A 23,341-nucleotide genomic window follows, 5' to 3' on the forward strand; every position below is an offset into this window, starting at 1 on the left:
ATCAATCAAGCTTAGCAGGTTAAAGCAGCACTCACAGTTCTGTATGTCAAAAGTGGGCATGGTGTGGCTAGGATCTCTGCTCAGGATATCATAAGCCTGTGACCAGATGTTGACTGGACTGAGTTTTTTTTTCCCTTGATTAGTTCCAAAGTTGATTTCTAAGATCCAGGTCTTTAAAAAAAACAAAACAAAACTCATTTTTGTCTGTTTTCTATTTCATGAATTTTTGCTCTTGATTGTTTTTATATTTTCTTTGGATTTACTTTGCTGTTTTTTTCAACCTCGATATTGATGCTTAGTTTATTTTAATTTTTTAATATTTTGTGATATATGCATATATGACTCTCAGTCCTCATCCTCCAGCATTGCTTCAGCTTCTTCCCATAAATTTATATTTTTGTTATTATTTTTTTAAAAATAGGTAAGTTCTATGTTCAATGTGATCTTGAACTCACAACCCTGAGATCAAGAGTAGCATGCTCTACTGACTGAGCCAGTCAGGTGCCCCATATTTTTGTTATTTTTAATTGTCTGTTATGATTTGTTCTTTGACTTCTGGATTATTTTGAGTGTATTAATTTTCATATATATGCATATTCTCTAGTTATTTCTTTTATGGTTGATTTCTTGCCTGTTTGTGTTGTGCAGGGAGAACATCCTCCACTTAAATCTTTGTAGTTTGTTTTGAGCAGTGTTATGACCTAGCATATTATCAGTTTTTATAAATGTCCTGTGTGTGCTTGGGAGAGGAAAAAGGCATCCTCCAATTCATTGCTGCAGTCTACAACGTTCATTTGGTCAAGCTTAAAAAGTTTGCCCCAAATCCTCTGTATCCTGATACCTTTCTCTTTAAACTGTCTATTGTTCCTTTGCTGTTATTGTATCTTTCAGTTCTAGAATTTTCATTTATTTTTCAAATTTGGTCTTTTTCCTTTTGGACCTACCAGTTCTGTCAAAATGTTCAACTTTTTGATTTTTAGTTATTCAGCCCTGTAGTTTTAGAGGCTGTTCCTGAAAATTCTAACATTACATGTCTTTCTTTCCTTTTTTTTTTTTTTTTTTTATGATAGTCACACACACAGAGAGAGAGAGAGGCAGAGACATAGGCAGAGGGAGAAGCAGGCTCCATGCACCGGGAGCCCGACGTGGGATTCGATCCCGGGTCTCCAGGATCGCGTCCTGGGCCAAAGGCAGGCGCCAAACCGCTGCGCCACCCAGGGATCCCCATTACATGTCTTTCTGAGTCACTTTCTGTTTTGGTCATTTTTATTGGTTCTTGATCTTGGTATATTATGTACTGCTCAGTGTAAAGAACAAGTATCTGTAGCAATATTGTGAGGCCCAGGTTGATGTTTCTTTCCTGCAGACATGTTTTTTTCACATTCCCCCTTTGCAAACACCAGACAACTGGTGACATCACCAATCTGAGTATGGGACCACCTCAGTAACTCAGTGGTTTATTTTGATCACTCAAATAACATGAAACTGTAATTCAAGTCTGTCCAAGGGCTGATTTATTTCTGGTTTCCTTTATTCTGGGAGTGTAGCTCTGAGGTTTCTGCTTTAAGTGAGTGGTGCCTTATCAAACTTCCTCCTTTTGGCACTCTTGCCTTTTTGACTTTTGCTTCTGGATTTTTAAAGGTTTTAAGAGCAAGACTCCTTTTCTCCTAGTGGAGAAAATCTTTCTGGATCTTCAAGTGCCTCAGCTGAAACCATTTAGGGTGGTTTAGATTACATCTCTAGGTCCTATTCTTTTGCCTTGATTTCAACCAGCTAATTCTTTACAATCTTGTCTTTCGGTGTGGGGGGGTGGAGATGTTAGGCTGTTTTAAAAATTTCCTCCAGTATTTGTCCTCAAAGGAACACTTCATCCAAGTTATTTAGTTAGTTGAAGCCAAAATATCTGAGTTTTTAGGTCTTAAAGATTACTCAGTGTTATTCATATAAAATTGTAGTGAAATCCAATTTTGCATACAGTTTTTCTCAATATGAATACTGGTAATTAGAAGACTGTTCTTGACACCTATATTATGTATTTACTCACACATTTGAATTCTGATTCCCAATTTGCATTATTCAATTTTGATTTCCATAGAGAACAGGTAGGATCAAGTGTTCTTTATATATACTTACGTACATAACTTTTGAGGGGCCGGGTCTTCTTAGTGGGAATGATTTAATTTTTATCTCAAGGTTCCTTTGAAATGAACCATGCTATTATTGGCAGAGTGAGATATTTAAATGCTTCCTGGGTGTTCTTCCAAATTAGCTATAGAAAATGAAATAATGATTCATTTTCAGAAGCACTCTGAGCATCTTTTACCTGTAATGTGACTGACTTAGATCTTCATATGGTTGGCTCTTTCTTGTTGCTGATATTTTTCGCTTCAAATATCACCTTTTAAGAGAGGCCTCGGAGAAATCACCCCCCCCACCCCCATAACAATGTCAGTATCTGATGATAATCTCGTGTCTTCCTAACAAAATGTAAAGCCCCAAGAGGCAATAACCATGTCTATCTTGTTCACTACTGTCTTGTGTGTCGTATTTACCCATTCTCTAAAATGTATTAGGCAATCAGTAATTATTTGTTTAATGAATGAATAGAAGAAATATTTACTAATATTTTTCTGAAATTGTGACATTTTCTATAAATGTCAGTAGTACCTAAGAAATTTGTTATTCCATTGAACCAAAGTTTTATTTTTTTAAAAAAGTTTATTTATTTTGGAAAGAGAGAGAGAGTGCGTGGTGGGGGGGCAGGTAGAGTGAGAGGAAGAGAGAGAAACTCAAACAGACTATATGCTGAGCCTGGAGCCCCATGCATGGTTCCATCTTAGGACATGGAGATCATGACCTGAGCTGAAATCAAGATTTGGATGCTTAACTGACCGAGCCACTAGGTGCCACACGAACTAAAATTTTCTAAATCAAGTATAGTATCTGCTTTCTCTTGCCTTCTATTTTGCAAAAGCATTATTTGTAAATGTTGAATGAAAACTCAGGTAATAAGAATTTGACCTAAAGTAAACGTTAGAGTGACAGAGAAATATTTAGTGTTAGGGATAACTGTGATTTTCTTGTTACATATTGAACTGAAAAGGAGGTCAGTGTTGCTGGAGTGAAGTGAGCCAAGGGAGAGAATAATTGGAGATATGAGAGGAGGGGAGTTTAAGGCCTTGTGACTCATGTGGACTTTGACTTTCACTCATAATATGTGAACACCATTTGAAGGTTTTGAGCAGAGTAGTGACATGATCTGACTTATTCTAAAGATTCTTGTGTGGAGGACAGACTGATGTAGTAGGTGAGTGTGGAGCCATAGGAATAGTAAAGTATGGTCTATTTGTGGGCTCTGACATCAGTTTCACTGGCAAATTTGTCAGTCTCTGTGCTAAGACCACTCTGTCTTAATTTCTTTTCTATTTTATTTTATTTGAGTAATCTCTACACCCAAGATGGGCTTGAACTCACAACCCTCAGATCAAGAGTCACATGCTCTACTACTAAGCCAGCCAGTCACCCATCTTCTCTTTTAATTTCTTTTTTTTTTTTTAAGATTTTATTTATTTATTCATGAGAGACACACAGAGAGAGGCAGAGACATAGGCAGAGGGAGAAGCAGGCTCTCTTAGAGGAGCCTGATGTGGGACCGGATCCCAGGATCATGCCCTGAGCCAAAGGCTCAGTTCAACCACTGAAGTTCAAGCCACCCAGGTGTCCCCTCTCTCTTAATTTCTTTTTTTTTTTTTTTAAAGATTTTATTTATTTATTCATAGAGACAGAGAGAGAGAGGCAGAGACACAGGCAGAGGGAGAAGCAGGCTCCATGCAGAGAGCCTGACGTGGGACTCGATCCAGGGTCTCCAGGATCACGCCCTGGGCTGCAGGCGGTGCTAAACCGCCAGGGCTACCCTCTCTCTTAATTTCTATAGTTCAGTTCTATGTCTCAATGTATTTGGTAGGACATCCTACCAGATCCTATCCTCAAGGTCCAGTCTTCCTATCTTTCTTATTAGGAGGGTGTTGGTAGCATTTGAGACTCTGTTCTTCCATATATATTTCAGAATCAGCTTGTCTTAATTCTTCAGAAAGCCCTGTTGGGATTTTGGTTGGAATTGGATTGACTATATAGATTAATATGGAGAGAATTGACATCTTTATAATATTCACGCTTCCAGCCTTAAAACTGGGATAACTCTATTTATTTCGATCTTCTCTGATGCCTTTGAATAAAGTTATATATATATATTTAAATAGAGGTTTTGGACATCTTTTATTATGCTAAATATTTAATGCCCCTTTTGTTATAAATGTGGTTTTAAAAATTACATTTTCTGTTTATTGATGTTTACAAATAAAATTGATATTTGTATATTAAGCTTATATTCAGTTACTTTGTTAACGTTTATAATTTGAATGATTTGTAAATGTCTTTGAATTTTCTATGTAGGCAATATTATCTGTAAATTCTTTTTTTTTTTTTAAAGATTTTTTTTAGGTTTATTTTTTTAAATTTATTTATGATAGTCACAGAGAGAGAGAGAGACGCAGAGACCTAGGCAGAGGGAGAAGCAGGCTCCATGCATCGGGAGCCCGACATGGGATTCGATCCAGGGTCTCCAAGATCACGTCCTGGGCCAAAGGCAGGCGCCAAACCGCTGCGCTACCCAGGGATCCCTTATCTGTAAATTCTATTTTGCTTCTCTTTCCAATCCAATATGTTACATTCATCTATTTTTTTCTTATTTTACTGAGATGGCTAAAACCCATCACGATAATGTTTAATAATAATGTTAATAAGCATTAATAGGACTTCTTGTATTCTTAATTTTTAAAGAGACTACATCTAATATTTTTGCCTTTATGAATGGTGTTTATTGTAGGTTTTTGTCAGATACTTTTATCATGCTATGAACATTTAAAAACATTTAATTATGGATATATTGTTCTTTAGAAAGCTTGTACCAGTTTTATTCCGACCATCAGCATATGAAAAGGCACACTTCAAGTCAGTACTTTTCCACACCACATGGGTACTCCTATTTTTGAAAAGTTTCAAATTTCATAGACAGCAAATAATTTATTGATTTTGATTTATTTCTTTTAAATCAATATTTTCTGTTGGTACAGCTATTTTTCATAAAAATAGGATAGTTTTTTGAAACAAAACTTATTTTAAAATAATTTTAGATTTAGAGAAAAGTTGGAAGGGTAGTACAAAGAATTTCTTGTTTCATAGACCCTTGACCCAAATTCCCTTATCGTCACCATTTAATCATTCTTTATCTCTTTCTCCGTGCACACATACTTACTATTGTTTTCCTGAATGCTTTGTTGCAAAGTTTATCTCTAAAAATGTTGGTGTTCTTTTTTTGTTGTTGTTCATTACATTTTTTATTAGACTATCTCAGAGATTCTAGGCTACACCTTATTAATTCCCCAATAGTGAACTATCATTGACATTTATCATATTAGTTTTAAGTGTACAACGTAATCATTCAATACTTGTATATATTGTGAAGTGAACACAGTAAGTCTAGTTAACATCACTACCCAGTTACCAATTTTTATTCCTTGTGATGAGAACTTCTAAGATCTCTCTTAGCAACTTTCAAATATATAATATAGTATTCTTATTTACAGTTACATGTTGTACATCACTCATAATAATTTATAGTAAAAAAATTTTTTTTTCTTATCCTGATTTAATTCAGTCCAGTATCATACATTATATTTAGTTATGTCTCCTAATCTTTTGTGGAACAGTTACTTGGTTCCCTATCCTTTATTACCTAGACATTTTTAAAGAATACAGGCCAGTTAGTTACTTAGTAGAATGTACCTCAGTTTGGGCTTGTCTGTTGCTGCCTATGGTTAGATTCAGGTTTTACCTTTTTGGAAGGAATGTGACAGAAGTGACATTGTGCTACATCCTATCAGGAGGCATATGATGTTGATTTGTTCTATTATTGATGATGTTAACTTTGATCACTTAATTAAGGTGGTGTCTGGCAGGATTCTTCACTATGAAATTACTATTTTTCCCCTTTTAATTAATGGGTATTTTGTAGTGGAGCTACTTTGAGACTAGATAATATCCTGTTTTCCATCAAACTTTCAAATACTAGTTTTAGCATATGTTGATGATACTTGCCTGAAATAATTATTACCAGGGTGGTTGCCAAATGGTGATTTTCTAATTCCATCACTCCATTTATTATTTGGAACTACACTCTCAGAAAGAGCTTTTCCTTCTCCATCTATTTATGTAAGTTGGGACTGGTGTGTTTTTATTCTATTCTGTGGTTTATACTCATATATATATATATATATATTGTTTAGATGTTTCTCATTTGACCAGAAGTGACTCAAGCTGACTCCTGTGTCCTTTAGACATGCTCCTGTCATTTCTTTGAGCATTACCATCCTTTGAGCATTACCATCCTTTCTGGCACCACAAATGTATATCCTGGGCTTGTGTTGTATTTTTCCTCCTTTTGCCTGGGAATCAGCCATTTCTCTGAAGAACCTGGTTCCTTTTATTGGTGTATTAGCTGTGCTAATGGATGTTGGAGTTTCATTGCTTCTAGGCCCCCTCAGTAGACAGAGCTAGGGAATATATATATATGTGTGTATGTATATTTACACACCCATTTATATCTATTTCTCCATCTCTATATTAAGAACTGAGCTTCTATGGTCTCTAATTCCAAGCCTTCATCCTTTTCATATTTGGCTTTTTTTTTTTTAATAAAGATTTTATTTATTTATTTAAGAGAGAGTGTGAGCACACAAGCAGGGGGGCAGGGGTAGAGGGGGAGAGAGAAGCAGACTTCCTGCTTAGCCGGGAGCCCAATGCAGGGCTCAATCCCAGGACTCCAGGATCATTACCTGAGCCAAAGGCCTAACTGACTAAGCCACCCAGGTGCCCCCATCCTTTTTGTATTTGTAACTTCTTTTTATGAGAATAAGAAGCCAAATTCTCATTATCCACAGTGTATTTATTTACTTACTTGCTCAGTCTGAGAACACACATAATTTCATATCTCTGTGTAAAAACAAATATCTAAATATAGTATTTGTTTATAAATTTTTTTTTTGTCTAAATTTAGATAGAGGAGAGTAGTTAAAACATTGTTCTCAAAAAGTTACCTGGAGTTAATTCTTTTCCCTCTGAATCCCTCTTCCCCTTCAGTGTGATTATGTTATTCATTTCAAATACAGATAGGTACATTTGTTTTTGTTCATTTTGGGTTCTTTTCTCTAATTATTATTATTATTATTATTTTTAGTATATGAAATATTAACAGGATTATAAAAGCACTGTATAAAATACAAGGATAGGTTATTAGAGTGCTGAATAAAAAACTTAAGGCTTTTGTGTTTTCTTTTTCAGGGAATCATTTCATACTTCACATTTGAATAAATATGTGAAAATTCCTGTCAACCTGTGAGAATTTCTTCTGTCGACATTTTTGTTCTACTTCACAACTTTCTCAGAAGTTCTTTCTTGATGCCATGTTCTGTGGCTTGCATCAAAAGAGGAGTTTGTCTTCATGAAGATTCCTAACATTGGTAATGTGATGAATAAATTTGAGATCCTTGGGGTTGTAGGTGAAGGTAAGTTTAGTATTCCAAGTTTCTGAGCAATGTGTGTAGTTATGTATATATGGTAATTCATTTTTCATAAGTCTTCTTGATTTCTTCTTCTTTTTAAAAAGATTTTATTTATTTGAGAGAGAGCAAGCAAGAGAGAGCACAAGTCGAGGGGAGGGGCAGAGGGGACAGAGAGAAGCAGACTCCCTGCTGAGTGGGGAGCCTGATGTGCGGAGCTCGATATGAGAACCCTGGGATCATGACCTGAGCCGAAGGCAGATGCTTAACTGACTGAGCCAGCCAGGTGCTCCTCTGATTTTTCCTTTTAGTAATTGTTGCTTGACTTAAAGATAACTTTATGGAGATTTTGAGAAATGATTCTGTTGACAGGGTATGAATGATTATAATTATGGTTTCTTAGCATGTATTTATTCTTTTAGAGGGGGTGGGGGGACAGAGGGAGAGAGAATCTTAAGCAGGTGTCAGGCCAGTGTGGGGCTTGATCTCACAACCCTGAGATCATGACCTGAGCCAAAATCAAGAGTCAGAGGCTTAACTGACAGCCACCCAGGCACCCCTAGCATTTATATCTTTAAAGCAAATGTTAAAAAAATTTTTACTTTACGAATTTTCAAATAAATTGTGAATTTTATTTTATTTATTTATTTTTAATTGTGAATTTTAAAAGGAGTTTTAAAGATATACCTATGTGAACAGCAAAGCTGTTCTAGATTTTAATATTAAGTATTTAAATCATTTAAAAATAAATACAATTAAAATACAGTCTGGGATGACTGCATGGCACCATGGTTTCTGCTTAGGTCATAATCTCAAGGCTGTGAGTTCAAGTTATGTGCCATGTGCTGGACATGGAGTCTGCTTGGGATTCTCTCTCCCTTTCTCTCTGCCCCTCCCCTGTGCTCTTGTTCACGCACATGCGTGCTCTCTTCCCCTCTCTCAAATAAATAAATAAATCTTTTAAAAAAATACAGTCTCTTCATTGGATACTTTAAATTCTGAAGTTGAAACCATATAAAAAGAATGGATCCCCTACCAAAAAGAAAAAAGAATGGATCCTTTTTCATCAACTTCTTTTCCTTTTTTTCATTGATACTAATTATGTAAATAAAATTGATTCTTTTTTTTTAAATGAAATTCATTCTTGATGTCTTACCTACTGTTTTATATAGCTGCTTTTTTGTTTGTTTGTCTTTTCCCAAAAGTATTATAATTACAGACTAATGCAATAAAGGTACCGGCTGGAGCGGGTGAGCTCATAGGGTATAATAGTGTTGTAATGCTTCAAATTCTGGGCCTAAGTTTTTCTGGATCACAACTTTGATTTTCTTAGTATACCTGTAGTGGATCATCTTCTCAGGAATTGGCTCAGATTAACTAAACTACTAGACTGTTCTATAAATCAGAAAATTTCAGTTTCAGTTATAGTTGGAACTACCATTGCTATGTATTTTTTCCTTATAAACTACCTCAGACGCTTTCTGGCTAGGAAATACATATATATTAAGGAAAATAAAAATTGTGTAGTAAACTCTACATTCCTGTAGCCTGGGCAGTGTATTTTCACTCCATAGAAAAACTGGCATGGGCTGTTAAATTGTAATTGAAGGATTACCTGGTGATTATGGAGTTAAGTTAGATGGTGGTAGTAGCTGATTACATCTTGACTGTGATAATAAGATTCATCGATCTCCACCAAAGTGAGGGAGACTTATTTTGATTCTCCAGATTCTGTTCAAGACACATTTCCCAATTTCATCTCTCTGAAGTTCCCTTGTCATAGATGTATGCAGACTTTGCCTGTCTGTTAATTTTCTTGACATCTCTACAAACCTCAAGTTATTATACATTACATTTTGATTCTGCTAATTAGGTTGTCACAATATAACTCTAACCTCTCAGTTTCCTGGGTATCTTGCTGTCAACTCTGCTCTGCCTCTAAAGAAGTAGTTTTTTGGCTAGATAAGAGGATAAGTAACCCAAACTGTAGTAACAAATCTCATCAAAGTATACCAAAGAAAGTGGAAGTGCTTAGCTATAAGTGGCCAGAGAACCTTGGACTACTTATGATCTGTGCTGAGTCTTTATTTATAGCAAAAATATAGCAACTCCTACTAGTTATTAATTGGGATGCTTAGGCCTATACTATCTTACCAGTCAGGAAAGACATTCTGTCTTCTAGGATTGAGAACATATTTGGTAGGCTTGGTACCTGAGCTTTCTACTGGGAAACACTAAGCCTTTAAATTTTAAATTTTCTACAATCTTTTGAGTTTATTTTCATTTACTCTTAAAGTTCTTATGTCTAAATTTTATCTCCAGAAATTTTAAGCTTAAAAAAAAAAAAGAAAGAAATTTTAAGCTTGTATTTAAAATGTCTCCAATGAAGTTTTCTTTAAAAAGAGAAACATTTAAAAATACTTGTTGGGCAAATGAATTGCTTATGCTCTTGTTCTATAAAAAATATCCACATTCTATTTATATGTGGCTCATTGCATTATCAGTGCAGAGTATTGTCATTTTAGGAATCATTATTATCACATATACTGATAGCCAATATAATCGAACTTTTATTTCTCTAAATGAAATAAATACGTAAAAAACACATAAATAAAAACACAGTTTATATATGTGCCCCTAATTGTTTCTTTCTTTTTATTGTAGGAGCCTATGGAGTTGTACTTAAATGCAGACACAAGGCAAGTACATGGTTTTTGAAAAGAAAATAATGTATATGTTTAACTGTTTAGAAACTAATGTATTGTTCTGTGCATATGGGTGTTTAAAATTAAAACTGTCTGGCTATGATAATGATGTTTAGTGAAGTAGAACAAACATGTGAACCCAGAAAAAGACTACTTTTGGATAAGCTTTGTCATGATTAGGGAGTCATTAATTATTTGCAATCATAGGCTATTTTTTTCTCAACTGACCTATGTATATAAGTGAACAGCTTCCTAATGGGAAGAGAGAAAAGGTGATAGAGAAGAAATCAAGGTAGTGACAGATTTATGTTCAAGTACTTTTGAGCAAGAAGGAGTTTCACTCAGTCATTATTTTTCACATAGATCCAATAACTTACATTATTTGGTAGATCTGAAACCAGATTCTGAAAGGTAGTGGATAGGTGTTTGCTTATGAAATAGGTCTTCAGATAATAGTGTATGATTATCATTACTGGTTGTAGTTAATCACCCTTGAAATGGATCTTACTATTTAGATTATTGGACTGTTATACTAATCATCAATTATTTAGGGAAGTTTTTCCAGATTTCCCATAGCTGTTGCTCAGTGATAAGCATGTTTTACTCAGAAACTAACTTTAATGTGGCAAGTGTTGCAGCTGTAACAATTTTAAATATTAGGTTAAATATCTTTCTGTTATGGTATATACCTAGTCTGAGTATTAGTATCTGGTCTCATGCTATTTTGTGTATAATTTTGTTATTAAAGTTTTTTGTGATATTTTCTACTGGAATAATTTATGTCTGAGATGAATTTAGAAATTTAGCCCAAGTCATAATTTAAACTCTGAAATGTATCTATCATAACATATATGTATGTGTGTTTATGCATAAATAAAGAGGATACCGTTTTTGTTTATTTTTTCTTAACTCTTGCACAAAAATGGTATGTTTTGGATCTAAGGCTTCATGACAGTTGATGTATTTTTGGATTTTAGATCATAAATCTCTTAATGAATTTTCTATTCTTGAAATTGGGTGTTCAAAGTATCTTATATTGGTAATAATTATCTGAAGATCTCTGCCAGTAAATCCACAAAAATGGTTTGAATACTGTGGTTCTTGATCTAGGATGATTAAGAATTTAAAATAGTATACATAAAATAAATTTAGCACCTTGGATACCTTGTTAAGAAATATTACTGCAGTTGGAAATTAAACAAATGGAAAGCCCTCTAATGAATTGCTATACTGTTAATGAATTGCCTTGAGTTATAATAAATTTCTGAAGCTTAAAAAAATAAAATTCCTTGGTGGATACTACTCGGGGGAAATAGGTTGTTAGTTTCCAAGTTAAATTTGATTCTTTCAGTGAACGCAATACTTCCTTTTATACCATGACTCTGTTTATGCAGCATAAGTGGATCCTTAAGTTCTCTTTCTTTCTTTCTTTCTTTCTTTCTTTCTTTCTTTCTTTCTTTCTTTCTCTTTTCAAAGATTTTGTTTATTCATGAGAGACACAGACTGAGAGAAAGAGGCAGAGACATAGGAAGAGAGAGAAGCAGGCTCCTCGCAGGGAGCCTGATGTGGGACTCGATCCTGGATCCCAGGATCATGACCTGAGCCGAAGGCAGGCCTCCAACCACTGAGCCACCCAGGGGTCCCGTCTTTTTCTTTTTAAAAGATTTTATTTATTTGAAAGAGAGAGAGAGAGAGAGCACGAGAGAGTGTGTGCACAAGCAGGGGGAGGGGGGGGAAGGAGAAGCAGGCTCCCTAAGAGCAGGGAGCCCAATATGGGCCTTGATCCCAGGACCCTGGGATCATGACTTGAGCTGAAGGCAGATGCTGAACCAACTGAGGTGCCCCCTTAATCTTAACCTTTGAGTTTTGAAGTTGAAAGTTTTCTGATACATAATGCAAATCTTCCAATAGTGTTTTCTCTCAGTCTTGTCATATTTCGTCCTATAACTGTTTCCCCATGCTTTTTTTGACCTTATGTAAGCTCTCTTTCTGCCGTTATGTAAAAATGAACTTTATTATTTGAATATATTGTTTTTATCTTTCCATGTGTCTAGTGTGTTTATTTGTGTGTGAAGATATGCTTGTTACCTGTACTTGGTTCTCATAATGCACACTGTTAGTCCCAGCAAGATGGGACTAGAGTGAAAGTAGATGAGAAACAGATATCCCTGCTCTTGAGAAACCAACTCTAAATGTGAACTATGATTCCTAGCGCACTTTGAGTTATATAGACAAATAAACCATAGTTCTCTTGCTCTTGTCTGGCTTATGGTCTGAAGAGGTAGAAAACAGATACTTTAAAAAATAACCCATGAGATTGCTGCAAATGACATTGCATCTAAAAAATATCTCTTTTTACTGACCTTCACTAAATGAGGGACTTGTAGACCAGCTAAGTATTGTTGTTTTTCCTTTACATGCGTCTAAAAAGATTTTGCTGCATGAAAAATGTAACACATAAATTAGTGCCTAACCCAGAGTACTATAAAACTCTTTTTAGAATATGCAGCTGTTTAGGCATTAGATTTGTTATAGATATATCCTCTTTTTAGCTAGAATCAGACCTTCGAATCTTTGCTCCATTATCCAAAAAGAGAGAATTTGATTCATCTAAGATTTTACCCTTGGGATTGAACAAATGTATTAAAATGAAATCTCATATTATAGTTAAAAATGGATATAATCCTCCCTGTTGTACCTATGATATGTAAAATAATCATACCTATATATTTTGTGTAACTTTTAAAAATTTAATGAAACACAAAAATGTATAAATCAGGTCTGTATGATTATATATGCATAGGTATATGTGATGACTTATGCATCAATTTGATCTCTTTTGCATAAGGTTGGCTGTGGGTGTTTATATAATTAAAGAATTCCTAGCACATTATCTATTTGAGCAAGTATGAAAGAAAGCTACTGTTACAATCTGTGTAGTAATTGCAAGAAATTTAGAGGTCATGTTTATAAACAAATGTATCTTGTCTTTTGAGAACATGGCATGGTGTTGGGCTGTTTCATGCCAAAGACAATACTCCTTAATTCTCTGAAACAAATGCTGCACAGTTAAAAAAGAAAAATGCAACTGTACTCTCTTTTCCTCTGTTTATTGTATTTACACACATTGACATATATATATGAAACGTCTTAGTAGTAAGTGTTAAGCTACTTATGGCACCTTAGGACTACTCACATTTGGAAGAAGTTCTGGTTTGGACCTTTACTCTCCAGATATGTGTTGCTGGTTCTCTTATTATTTACATGTCTGCTTTGAAGTGCTTATGCATATTTTATAGCATGCTTTTCTTTTGCAGAAGCTCAGAGAGCTCATCTTTATAGCAAAGCAGGGCAAATGGAAAGTGGTGACGTAGGGAGATGTGCTTAGAAGTGGAAAATGGGGGTGGGGGGTTGTGCAGCCTGACTGAGAGAGATTGGGGGGCAATGCTAATTCATCCTAGGACAGGGAAGTACTGATTCATGTATTTCCTTTGGTTGTGGTTGACATATGAGAAATTTTTGTTTGTTTTGAAGTGTAGGTGACATATGCTCTTGGGATAACTAATTATACAACGCCATGAAGAATCCAGCATTGGGGTAGAACCAAGAAGTATTTAATAAATAATAAAGTTGACTTAAATTACAGAATCAAAAATGAAGGCCACTGTAGAAAGCTATTGTAGAGTATCAGGTTCCTGTGGAAAGATTAGAGATGATCCCAAGGGTTTGTGGTAAACTGAAAAATCATTGCTATTATTTATATGACTGACAAACTAATAAAGGGGAGCTTTGGGGAAGAAATAATGAGTTTGGCTTTCATAAAAAAATAAAGAATAAAATGGCAGCAGAATACCAAACTTGGTAATAAATACCAATACTGAGCATCTAACATATACCAGCTAACTCTGCTGGTTGTTGTCTACTTAATCCTCACAACAGCCCTATTCTTCTACCCATTTTACAGATAAGAAAGTGGAGTCATTAGAGAGGTTATATGTTAGAGCCAAGATTATGCAGCTAAGAAATGGTGGAACTGGCTTTGATATGATGCCAGAAATCACTAACTTGAGCATAACTGTGAAATATTACGGACCTGTCAAGAGGGAGTGCAGAGCAGAGTTAAGGGCATGCTTAAATAGTCCTACTGAAAGGAGTGGGAAGCAGACCTCTAGAAAGAAAGAGAGATTCTTTAAAATGGTACTCCAACAGTGTAAAAATCCATAAAAACACCATGATGTGCTTGCTTCAGCAGCACATATACTAAAAACACCCATGATGATAAAGATTGAGGGGTGAGAAGATCCATTTCATTTAACATTTTCATTTATTGATGACCCTTTTCAGTGAAATGGTACCTTGAATGTCAAATTGCAAGAAGTTAAGGAGAGAGCAGGTGGTTGAGAAAATCTGGATTGTGCCATTTTTCTCTTTTGAGAGTTGTGAAATTGAGATTAAGAGTAGTAGAATAGGGATCCCTGGGTGGCGCAGCAGTTTGGCGCCTGCCTTTGGCCCAGGGTGCGATCCTGGAGACCCGGGATCGAATCCCACGTCGGGCTCCCAGGAGGTGCATGGAGCCTGCTTCTCCCTCTGCCTGTGTCTCTGCCTCTCTGTCTCTCTCTGTGATGACTATCATGAATAAATAAATAAAATCTTAAAAAAAAAAAAAAGAGTAGTAGAATAGATGTGATTAAATACTCACTAGTCAGGAATACCCATATTCCTCCCCCCTCGCAAAAGGCTTCTTGCGTTATTATCACTTATTATGCACGATTTGTCTTTTGTTATAAAGGTTCATTTTTAGCAAGCATTATATATTTTGAATTAGCGATTCCTTTTTTTCTTTTTCAGATTAATTTTGTTTTCCACCAAAAAGCTGAATGATGATTCAGTCACTTTTAAAAAATAAAAAACAACTTTTTAAAAGAAGATACTTGAGGAAAAGTCAATGAACCATCACCAGTTTAACAGATTACTTATAGTCTGCCATCTGAAACCACACAGTTATTTTCTACTAAAACAAAGTAAACTTTCAGTTTTTTTCCACATTAAATGAAACAAGTCTTAAAAATTTTTTTAGGTTTAAGTTTTACATGTGAATTGAGTTTTTAAAACACAAAAGAGATGAGTCAATAATGACAAACAATATATAGGATTAATTATATTATTTTCTTTGTCATTACTTTCCTCCTTATTTAGATATAAGTAGGATGTGGGTTCCTGGTTCTTGTGTACAAAATTTCTAGCATTTGAAGAAAATTAGAGAGAGGCTTGGGTTTTTAATAAAGATTGTAAGCAGTCAGAAATATTTCAGTATAGATTATTTCACCATAATCATTTTTTTAAATAATCACACTTTCCTAAAATGACTTTAATTTACTACAAGTTATGGAGATTACTGAGATGACAATGTTAAACTGGACTTTGGGTCAGGAACAAGGGTCATAGGAATTATTAATGGGGGAAGATATCTTCTGTCAACTCTTAAAGGGGTACTCAAAGAACCAAGAGAGGTGGTTTCCTCTCTTGGTCTATTTTTTCTTGCTGATCCAATTAATTGAACAGTTTCTGAAACACTACAAAGGTCTTATCAAAATCATGCTTTGTATTATAATATTTTGTATTTCAGATTCTACTAGTTTTTTGATACAAGGCCAACTACCTACGTTTCTGTTGTCTTGTTATCAATAAAAGAAATAATGGCTCATGTATCAATTAACAGGCAAGTCTAACTTCTTCAGGGAACTAAAAGGATTTTTGGGCTTTTATCATCTTCATTGTTACCATTATTATCATTATCCTGATCTAGATTTGTTTGTTAGGTTTTTAGTTAATGGGATAAAGAAACGGTCATGTTAGAACTGTCTGGTACTAACTCTACATATTGTCTACACAGAAGACTTTACCTTGTTCATCCTTCTCACAGTGACTCAATTCCTAAATGATTTGTCCATCCCTTCCCCACATACTCCACTACCCTCAACTAGAGGATGAGTTGGCAGGGGCACTAGATGGACTTGGAAGTTTTCTTTTTTGCTAATCATGAAAACACGATGTTCAAAGAAAAGAACATTATATACCTTCTTCAGATGAATAATTTCATTAGTCTCTGATAAATGTCTGTGCTTAAGGGATTTACACTAGCTCTTTAATGCAAATTCTTTTTAAAACTTCAGGAGCAAAAATGAAAGCAAATCATTTTTTTTAAAACACAGGCCTGAATTATGTATTCATTGGTAATACAAGAAAAGGAACTGATCAACAAATGCCCATATGGTGGGTACTTTGAAGTAGTTAAGCATAACTATCAGTTGTTGAAAACAGTAACTGGAAAGTAGTACAGTGATCTATTTCTATCTAAATGGTAATATCCTGAAATACTCTTAAAAGCTATAGTTTATATTCTATAATGCTTTTGAGCTTTACTCTGTTCTAAGTTAAAGATTTTTTTCATATGTTAAAACCTTTTGATTTTAAAATATAAAAAAACAATTTTTTTGTACCTTCTGTACTTAAAGCAGTGCACCAATTCAACCAAATATCTGCTTAAGAAAAATCTTTTGAGTGCCCACAAAATGTCAGGTACTCTGCCTGGCACTGGTTCTGTAGAAGTCAATAAGTAATTCCTATTTTTAAGAAATTTAGTCTAGCATCTATAAATCAAAAAATATAAGATCATGTTCTCCCCCTCCCCTTAAGGAAGCTTAATATATAGCTTGGTAGAGGTAAATTTGAGAGAAGATTATAGTTAAATGATGTGAAACCTTCTTTCCCATTTTTTTCAATAAATTATTCATGAAAGCCTACATAGGAAAAAAATCATGTCGGTAATAAAAGAAAAAAAGATAAGTATTTCCTAGAATCCCATAAAAGGACTACCATAAAGATGGGAATAAATTAGGAAGTAGTGCCATTAATTGAGGACAGTTGAATGAAAATGGTATAAAGTGGGAAATTTGTTTGCTTCTGAGTGTCAGAGGGCCCAGAACCCTTGGGTGGAGTATTGATATTGATGACTGTAGAACCTTCCCTACATGGCACAACGGAAAACTTGATCCACGTGGTTCATTCAGGTTGTTTCCCTTAACACCACTGTATTTGGATGGGCAGGAGAACCTCCCTGACAGTGTAGATCTGGAGTTGGCAAACTTCCAAATGTGGCTCACAATTTTATAAATAAAATTTTATTGGAATATAGCCATATTCATCCATTTCTGTATTTTCTATGGATACTTTTGTACTAAAATGACAATAGTCCAGTAGTAGTGACGGAGACTATATGACATACAAAGCCTAAAATATTTGTTATGTGGCCTTTAACAGAGAAAATTTGCTGACTCCTAATGTTGAACAAGCTCTAACAAGGAAATTTCTGTGGAAACAGCATAGTGGCCTCAGTGGGTCATTGGTCTCAATTTCTCTTTGTCTCTTTTGCCCTTGGAACTCTTGGAGTCTGAGGAATAGAGTTAATAAAAGTGTGGGACTTACACTGAAAATTGCTTTTCTCTAGAGCTGGGCTAGGATAAATCGTTTCAATGGCTGGGTAGGAAATTCTGTATTGGTTACCTCTTTCACATATCAACTGTCACAGAAGTGGACTTTGCCAGGGACTGGGCATACAGAGACACATACCGTCTATTTGCCCTGACTGTGTCCTATCACTGGCCTGAATAACTCTTTTCAACCAAAGATGAATACAAAGTGGGGCACCTGGGTAGCTCAGTCAGTTAAGCATCTGCCTTCAGCTCAGATCATGGTCCTGGGGTCCTGAGATTGAGCCTCAAATCGGGTTCTCTGCTCAGGGAGTCTGCTTCTCCCTCTCCCTCTGCCCCTCCCCCTTGCTCATATTCTCTCTCTCTCTCTCTCAAAATAAAGTCTTAAAAAAAACGAGTACAAAGAATAAAACAATCTTCATTGAGACTGTGAAAGAATACTTGCATTCAAGAGGAGATTCTTTCAATATGAACAGTGAAAGTCTTTGGAGACTAAAAATTTCAGATATCTTCTGAATATAATTCAGGTGAACATAACTGAGAAATTAAGAAGTAGTAATAATTTCTATTCTAAGTACCTTTTGACTTCTAGGCATCATGTTAGGTGCTTTATTTTCATTAGTTTAAATTTTTATAACAACTATAAGTACAGATTACCTTCTTTTTACCTGGGGGAAACTATTGCTCAGTTAGGTTAATTTCCTGAAGTCTTTACCAGTTAGTAAGTGGTAGACCCAGGAGTTAAGTCACATTTTAGGCCCCTTAAAGAAAAAAAAAAGATTCAGGTAAAATTGACATAACATACAATTAATTTTATTTTTTTTTAAATATTTATTTTAGAGAGAAAGCAAGCAAGGAGGAGCAAAGGGAGAGGGACAGGCAGACTGCACATTGAGTATAGAGACTGATGTGGGGTTCGATCTCAGAACTCTTGAGATCCTTACCTGAGCCAAAATCAAGATTTAGTCGCTCAACTGACTGAGCCACCCACACACCCTCAAATCAGTCATTTTATTTATTTTATTTTTAAAATATTTTATTTATTCATTCATGAGAGACACAGAGAGAGAGAGAAAGAGGCAGAGACACAGGCAGAGGGAGAAGCAGGCTCCATGCAGGGAGCCCGATGTGGGACTCGATCCCAGAACTCCAGGATCACACCCTGGGCAGAAGGTAGTTGCTCAACCACTGAGTCACCCAGGCGTCCCTCCAAATCAGTCATTTTAAAGTGCACAACTCAGTGTTTACACTCACACTCAGTGTTTACAGTGTTGCACAGTCACTACCTCTGTCAAGGTATAAAATGTTTTCATGACCTCAGTAGAAAACCTCACCCATTAAGCACCTACTCCCCATGTCTCCTCCTCTGTATCCCTGGCAACCATCAATCTACTTTCTGTCTCTATAGATTTACTTATTTTGGATCCCATTTCATATAATGGGATCATATACAATGTATGACCTTTACAGTTTGCCTTCCTTCATTTAGCATAATATTTTTGAGATTCATCCATATTGCAGTATATATCGGTACTTCATTCCTTTTTATGACTGATTAATATTCCATTGTATGAATATATCACGTTTTGTCTATCCATTCATCTGTCAGCGGATATGTGGGTTGTTTTTCACCTTCCATGTTCTGGCTATTGTGAACAGTGCTGCTGTGAACTTTTGTGTAAAAGTTTTGAGTTCCTGTTTGCAGTTCTTTGTGGGTTTATACCTAAGAGTGGAAGTGATAGGTAATGTGGGAGTTCTGTGTTCAACTTTCCAAGGAAACGAAAAACTTTTTCCACAGCAGCTGCACCACTTTACATTCCTGCTAGCAATGTGCAAAGGTTCCAATTTCTCCATATCCTTGCTAATACTTGTTTCCTTATTTTTGTTGTTGTTGTGACCATCCTAGTGACGTAAAGTGGTAGCATATTGTGCATTTGATTTGTATGTCCGTAATGATAGGATGTTGAGCATCTTTTTTTGTGCTTGTTGATCATTTGCATATCTTCTTTGGAAAAATATCTATTTAAATCCTTTGCCCAATTTTTAAAGTTTAAATTCTAGTTAGAAACCACATATTGTGTGGTTTTGGGAGTAGAATTTAGTGCTTTATCATTTACATTTGATGCCCATTGCTCATCCCAGCATGTACCCTCTTTAATACTCGTCATCCATTTAGCCATACCTGCCCCTTTTTTTATTTTAAAAGATTTTACTTATTTATTCATGAGAGACACACAGAGAGAGGCAGAGATATAGGCAGAGGGAGAAGCAGGCTCCCTGTGGGGAGCCTGAATCAGGATTCGATCCCAGGACACTGGGATCATGACCCGAGCCAAAGACAGAGGCTCAACCACTGAGCCACCCAGGTGCCCCACCCTGCCCATCTTTTGAGTTGTTGGTATTATTAAGTTGCGAGAGTTCTTTATATATTTTGGATAAAAGTCCTTTATGAGATATATGGTTTGCAAATATTTTTTTCCTCATTCTGTGGGTTGTTCACTTTCTTAATAATGTGTCTTTTGCATAAAAGTTTTTAATTTTGATAAAATCTAGTTTATCTCTTTTTTTTCCTCTGTTGCTCGTGTTTTTGAAACTACTGCAAATCCAAGGTCATGATGGTTTATGCCTTTAAAAATTAATAGTTTGAAAAAAAATTAATAGTTTGATTTTAGCTCTTTATTTAGGTGGTTAATTCATTTTGAGTTAATTTTTATATGTAATATGAGATAGGGGTCCACCTTCATTCTTTTGTATGTAGATATCCAATTTTCCCACCATTTGTTGAAGAGACAGTTTTCTTTTTATTGGTGATGTCACCCTTGTTGAAAATAAATTGACCATCACTGTATGGGTTTATTTTCAGACTCTCAATTTTATGCTGTTGGTCTATACGTCTGTCCTTATGCCAGTCTATACAACTTCAAAGATTTTATTTACTTTTTAGAGAGAGAGAGAGAGAGAGAGCACAAGCACAGGCGAGGGGCAGAGGGAGAGGGAGAAGCATGCTCCCCGCTGAACAGGGAACCTGACTCAGGGCTCTATCCTAGGACTTCATGATCATGACCTGATCCGAAGGCAAATGCTTAAGTGATTGAGCCACCCAGCCTCCAAAAGCCTCACCCCAAAAAGAAACTGCAGCAATTAAGCAAGAACTCCCCCATTCCCCTTTGCCACCAGCAACTTCTGATCTACTTTCTGTCTCTACAGTTTTGCCTATTTTATATATTTCATATACATGGAATAATACAGTATTTGTGTCTGGCTTCTATTAGTGTAGAGTTTTTATGGTTCATTCATGTTGCATGTATCAGAGCTTCATTCCTTTTTATAGCTGAATAATATTCTTTTGTATACATATACCACATTTTGTTTACCCATTCATTTGTTGATGGACACTTGAATTGCTTCTACTTTTGGCTAATGTGAATAATGCTGCTATGAACATTCACATACAAATATTTTGAGTCCTTGCTCTTAATTCTTTTGTATATATACCTGGAGTAGAATTGCTCAGTCATATGGTAATTATGTGTTTAACATTTTGTGGACTACTGGCTATTACTGTGTTTTGATTTTTTAACCTGCAACTTTGCTGAATTCATTTGTTCTAATATATGGATTCTTTAGGATGGATGGATATATATATATATATATATCATCTGTGTATGAGAATAGTTTTATTTCTTCCTTTTTAATTTGGATACCTTTTATTTCTTTGTGTTGCCCAGTTGTTCTGGCTAAAACTTCTAGTATAATGTTATTAAGTGGTGAAAGTGGGCATCTTTTTCTTGCTCCTGATCTTGGGGAGAAGCCTTTCAGTCTTTTACCACTGAGTCTGCATGATGTTAGCTGTGGGTTTTTCATAAATGCCCTTTATCAGGTTGAGGAAGTTGCCTTCTATTTGTCATCTGCTTGTCTATCATGGATATGGTGTGTGGGATAAGGTAGGTGGGCAGTTTAAAATGCATACCGCACTCATATCACAAAGTAGCTACTTCCTTTATCAAGTCTTTCCTTGGTTGCAGAGTTCTAGAAAAGTTGATCCTAGCGCTTTTTCCAGCTTATTATTTATTTCTTTGGAAGGATAGAGCCCCAGATTTCCCTATTTTGCCATTTCAGTGACATCACTCTGCAGATAAGTGGTTTGCACATATTTTCTCCCAGTTTGTGGCATGTCTTTTTGTTAACAGTGACTTTATTTATTTATTTTGAAAAAGATTTTATTTATTTATTCATGAGAGGCAGAGAGAGAGAGAGAGAGAGAGAGGCAGACAGAGACACAGGCAGAGGGAGAAGCAGGCTCCATGCAGGGAGCCCGATGCGGGACTCGATCCCGGGACTCCAGGATCACGCCCTGGGCCAAAGGCAAGTGCCAAACCGCTGAGCCGCCCAGGGATCCCCTTGTTTATTTTTTAAAAAGATTTTATTTTTTTTTTGAGAGAGAGCAAGAGAGCAAGTGCAAGTGGGGCAGAGAGGCAAATGGAGAGGGAGAAGCAGACTCCTTGAAGAGCAGGGAGCCTGATGCATGAAGCGGGAGCCTGATGTGGAACTTGATCCCAGGACCCTGGGATCATGACTTGAGCCCAAGGCAGATGCTTAACTGACTGAACCACCCACGTGCCCCTATTAACAGTGACTTTAGCAGACCAGAAAATTTTAATGACGTCCAACGTACCAGTTTTTTTTCGTGGATTGTCTTTTTGATGTTGTATCTAAAAACTCATCACCAAAGTCCATAGTTACCTAGATTTTTTAGGCTGTCTTTTAGAAGTTTCGTAATTTTGTATCTAGGTCTGTGATCCACTTTTGAGTTAGTTTTTATGAAACTTAAAAGGTTTATATCTAGATTTTTTTTTTTTTTTTGCATATGGACGTCCAGTACCATTTGTTGAAAAGACCTTTCCCCCCCTATTGGATTGCCTCTGCTTCTTTGTCAGAGATCAGCTGTGTTTGAGTCTATTTTTGGGCTCTGTTCTGTTCCAGAGAATAGCTTACTGGGATTGGGATCTCATTGAATCTATAGGTCAAGTTGAGAAGAATTGACATCTTAATATGAGTTATCTAATTCTCGAATGCAGAATATCTCTCCATTTATTGAAATCTTTGATTTCTTTAAACATAACTATATAGATTTTTGCATACAGATCTTGGAAATATTGTGTTAGATTTATACTTCAGTACTTTATTGTGTGTGTGATAACGTAAATGGTATTGTTTTAAATTTTTATTTCCAATTATTCTTTGACTTTTGTATAGTACCCTTGTAAGTTGTGACCTAGATAGAATTATTAGTTGCAGGAATTTTTCATTGTAGGTTTTTTGGTATATTCTTCATGAACAGTCCTATCATCTGTGAACAAAACAGTTTATTTTTTCTGGAAGAGATTGTAGAGAATTGGTGTAATCTCTCATTAAATGTTTAAGAGAAGTCACCAGTGAAATACTCTGGGTATGGGACTTTTTGTTTTATAAGACTGTTATTGATTTTTCTTTTGTACATATAGGCCTATTCAGATTATCTATTATTCCT

General features: G+C 35.6%; 1 protein-coding gene across 5 annotated transcripts in view; it reads left to right on the forward strand.

The window, feature by feature from the left end:
• Positions 1–23,341, forward strand: part of CDKL5 (cyclin dependent kinase like 5) — a 212,453-nt gene that overhangs the window by 76,859 nt on the left and 112,253 nt on the right. For all 5 annotated transcript variants that reach the window (XM_072744254.1, XM_072744255.1, XM_025997496.2 and 2 more), the window contains exons 2-3: positions 7,399–7,622; positions 10,281–10,315. In XM_072744254.1, the coding sequence (XP_072600355.1) occupies positions 7,559–7,622; positions 10,281–10,315 (99 nt within the window). In that variant the 5' untranslated portion in view covers positions 7,399–7,558. The remainder of the gene's footprint in view (positions 1–7,398; positions 7,623–10,280; positions 10,316–23,341) is intronic.

The sequence above is a fragment of the Vulpes vulpes genome, chromosome X (genome assembly GCF_048418805.1).
Source record: "Vulpes vulpes isolate BD-2025 chromosome X, VulVul3, whole genome shotgun sequence".
NCBI classification, from domain to species: domain Eukaryota; kingdom Metazoa; phylum Chordata; class Mammalia; order Carnivora; family Canidae; genus Vulpes; species Vulpes vulpes.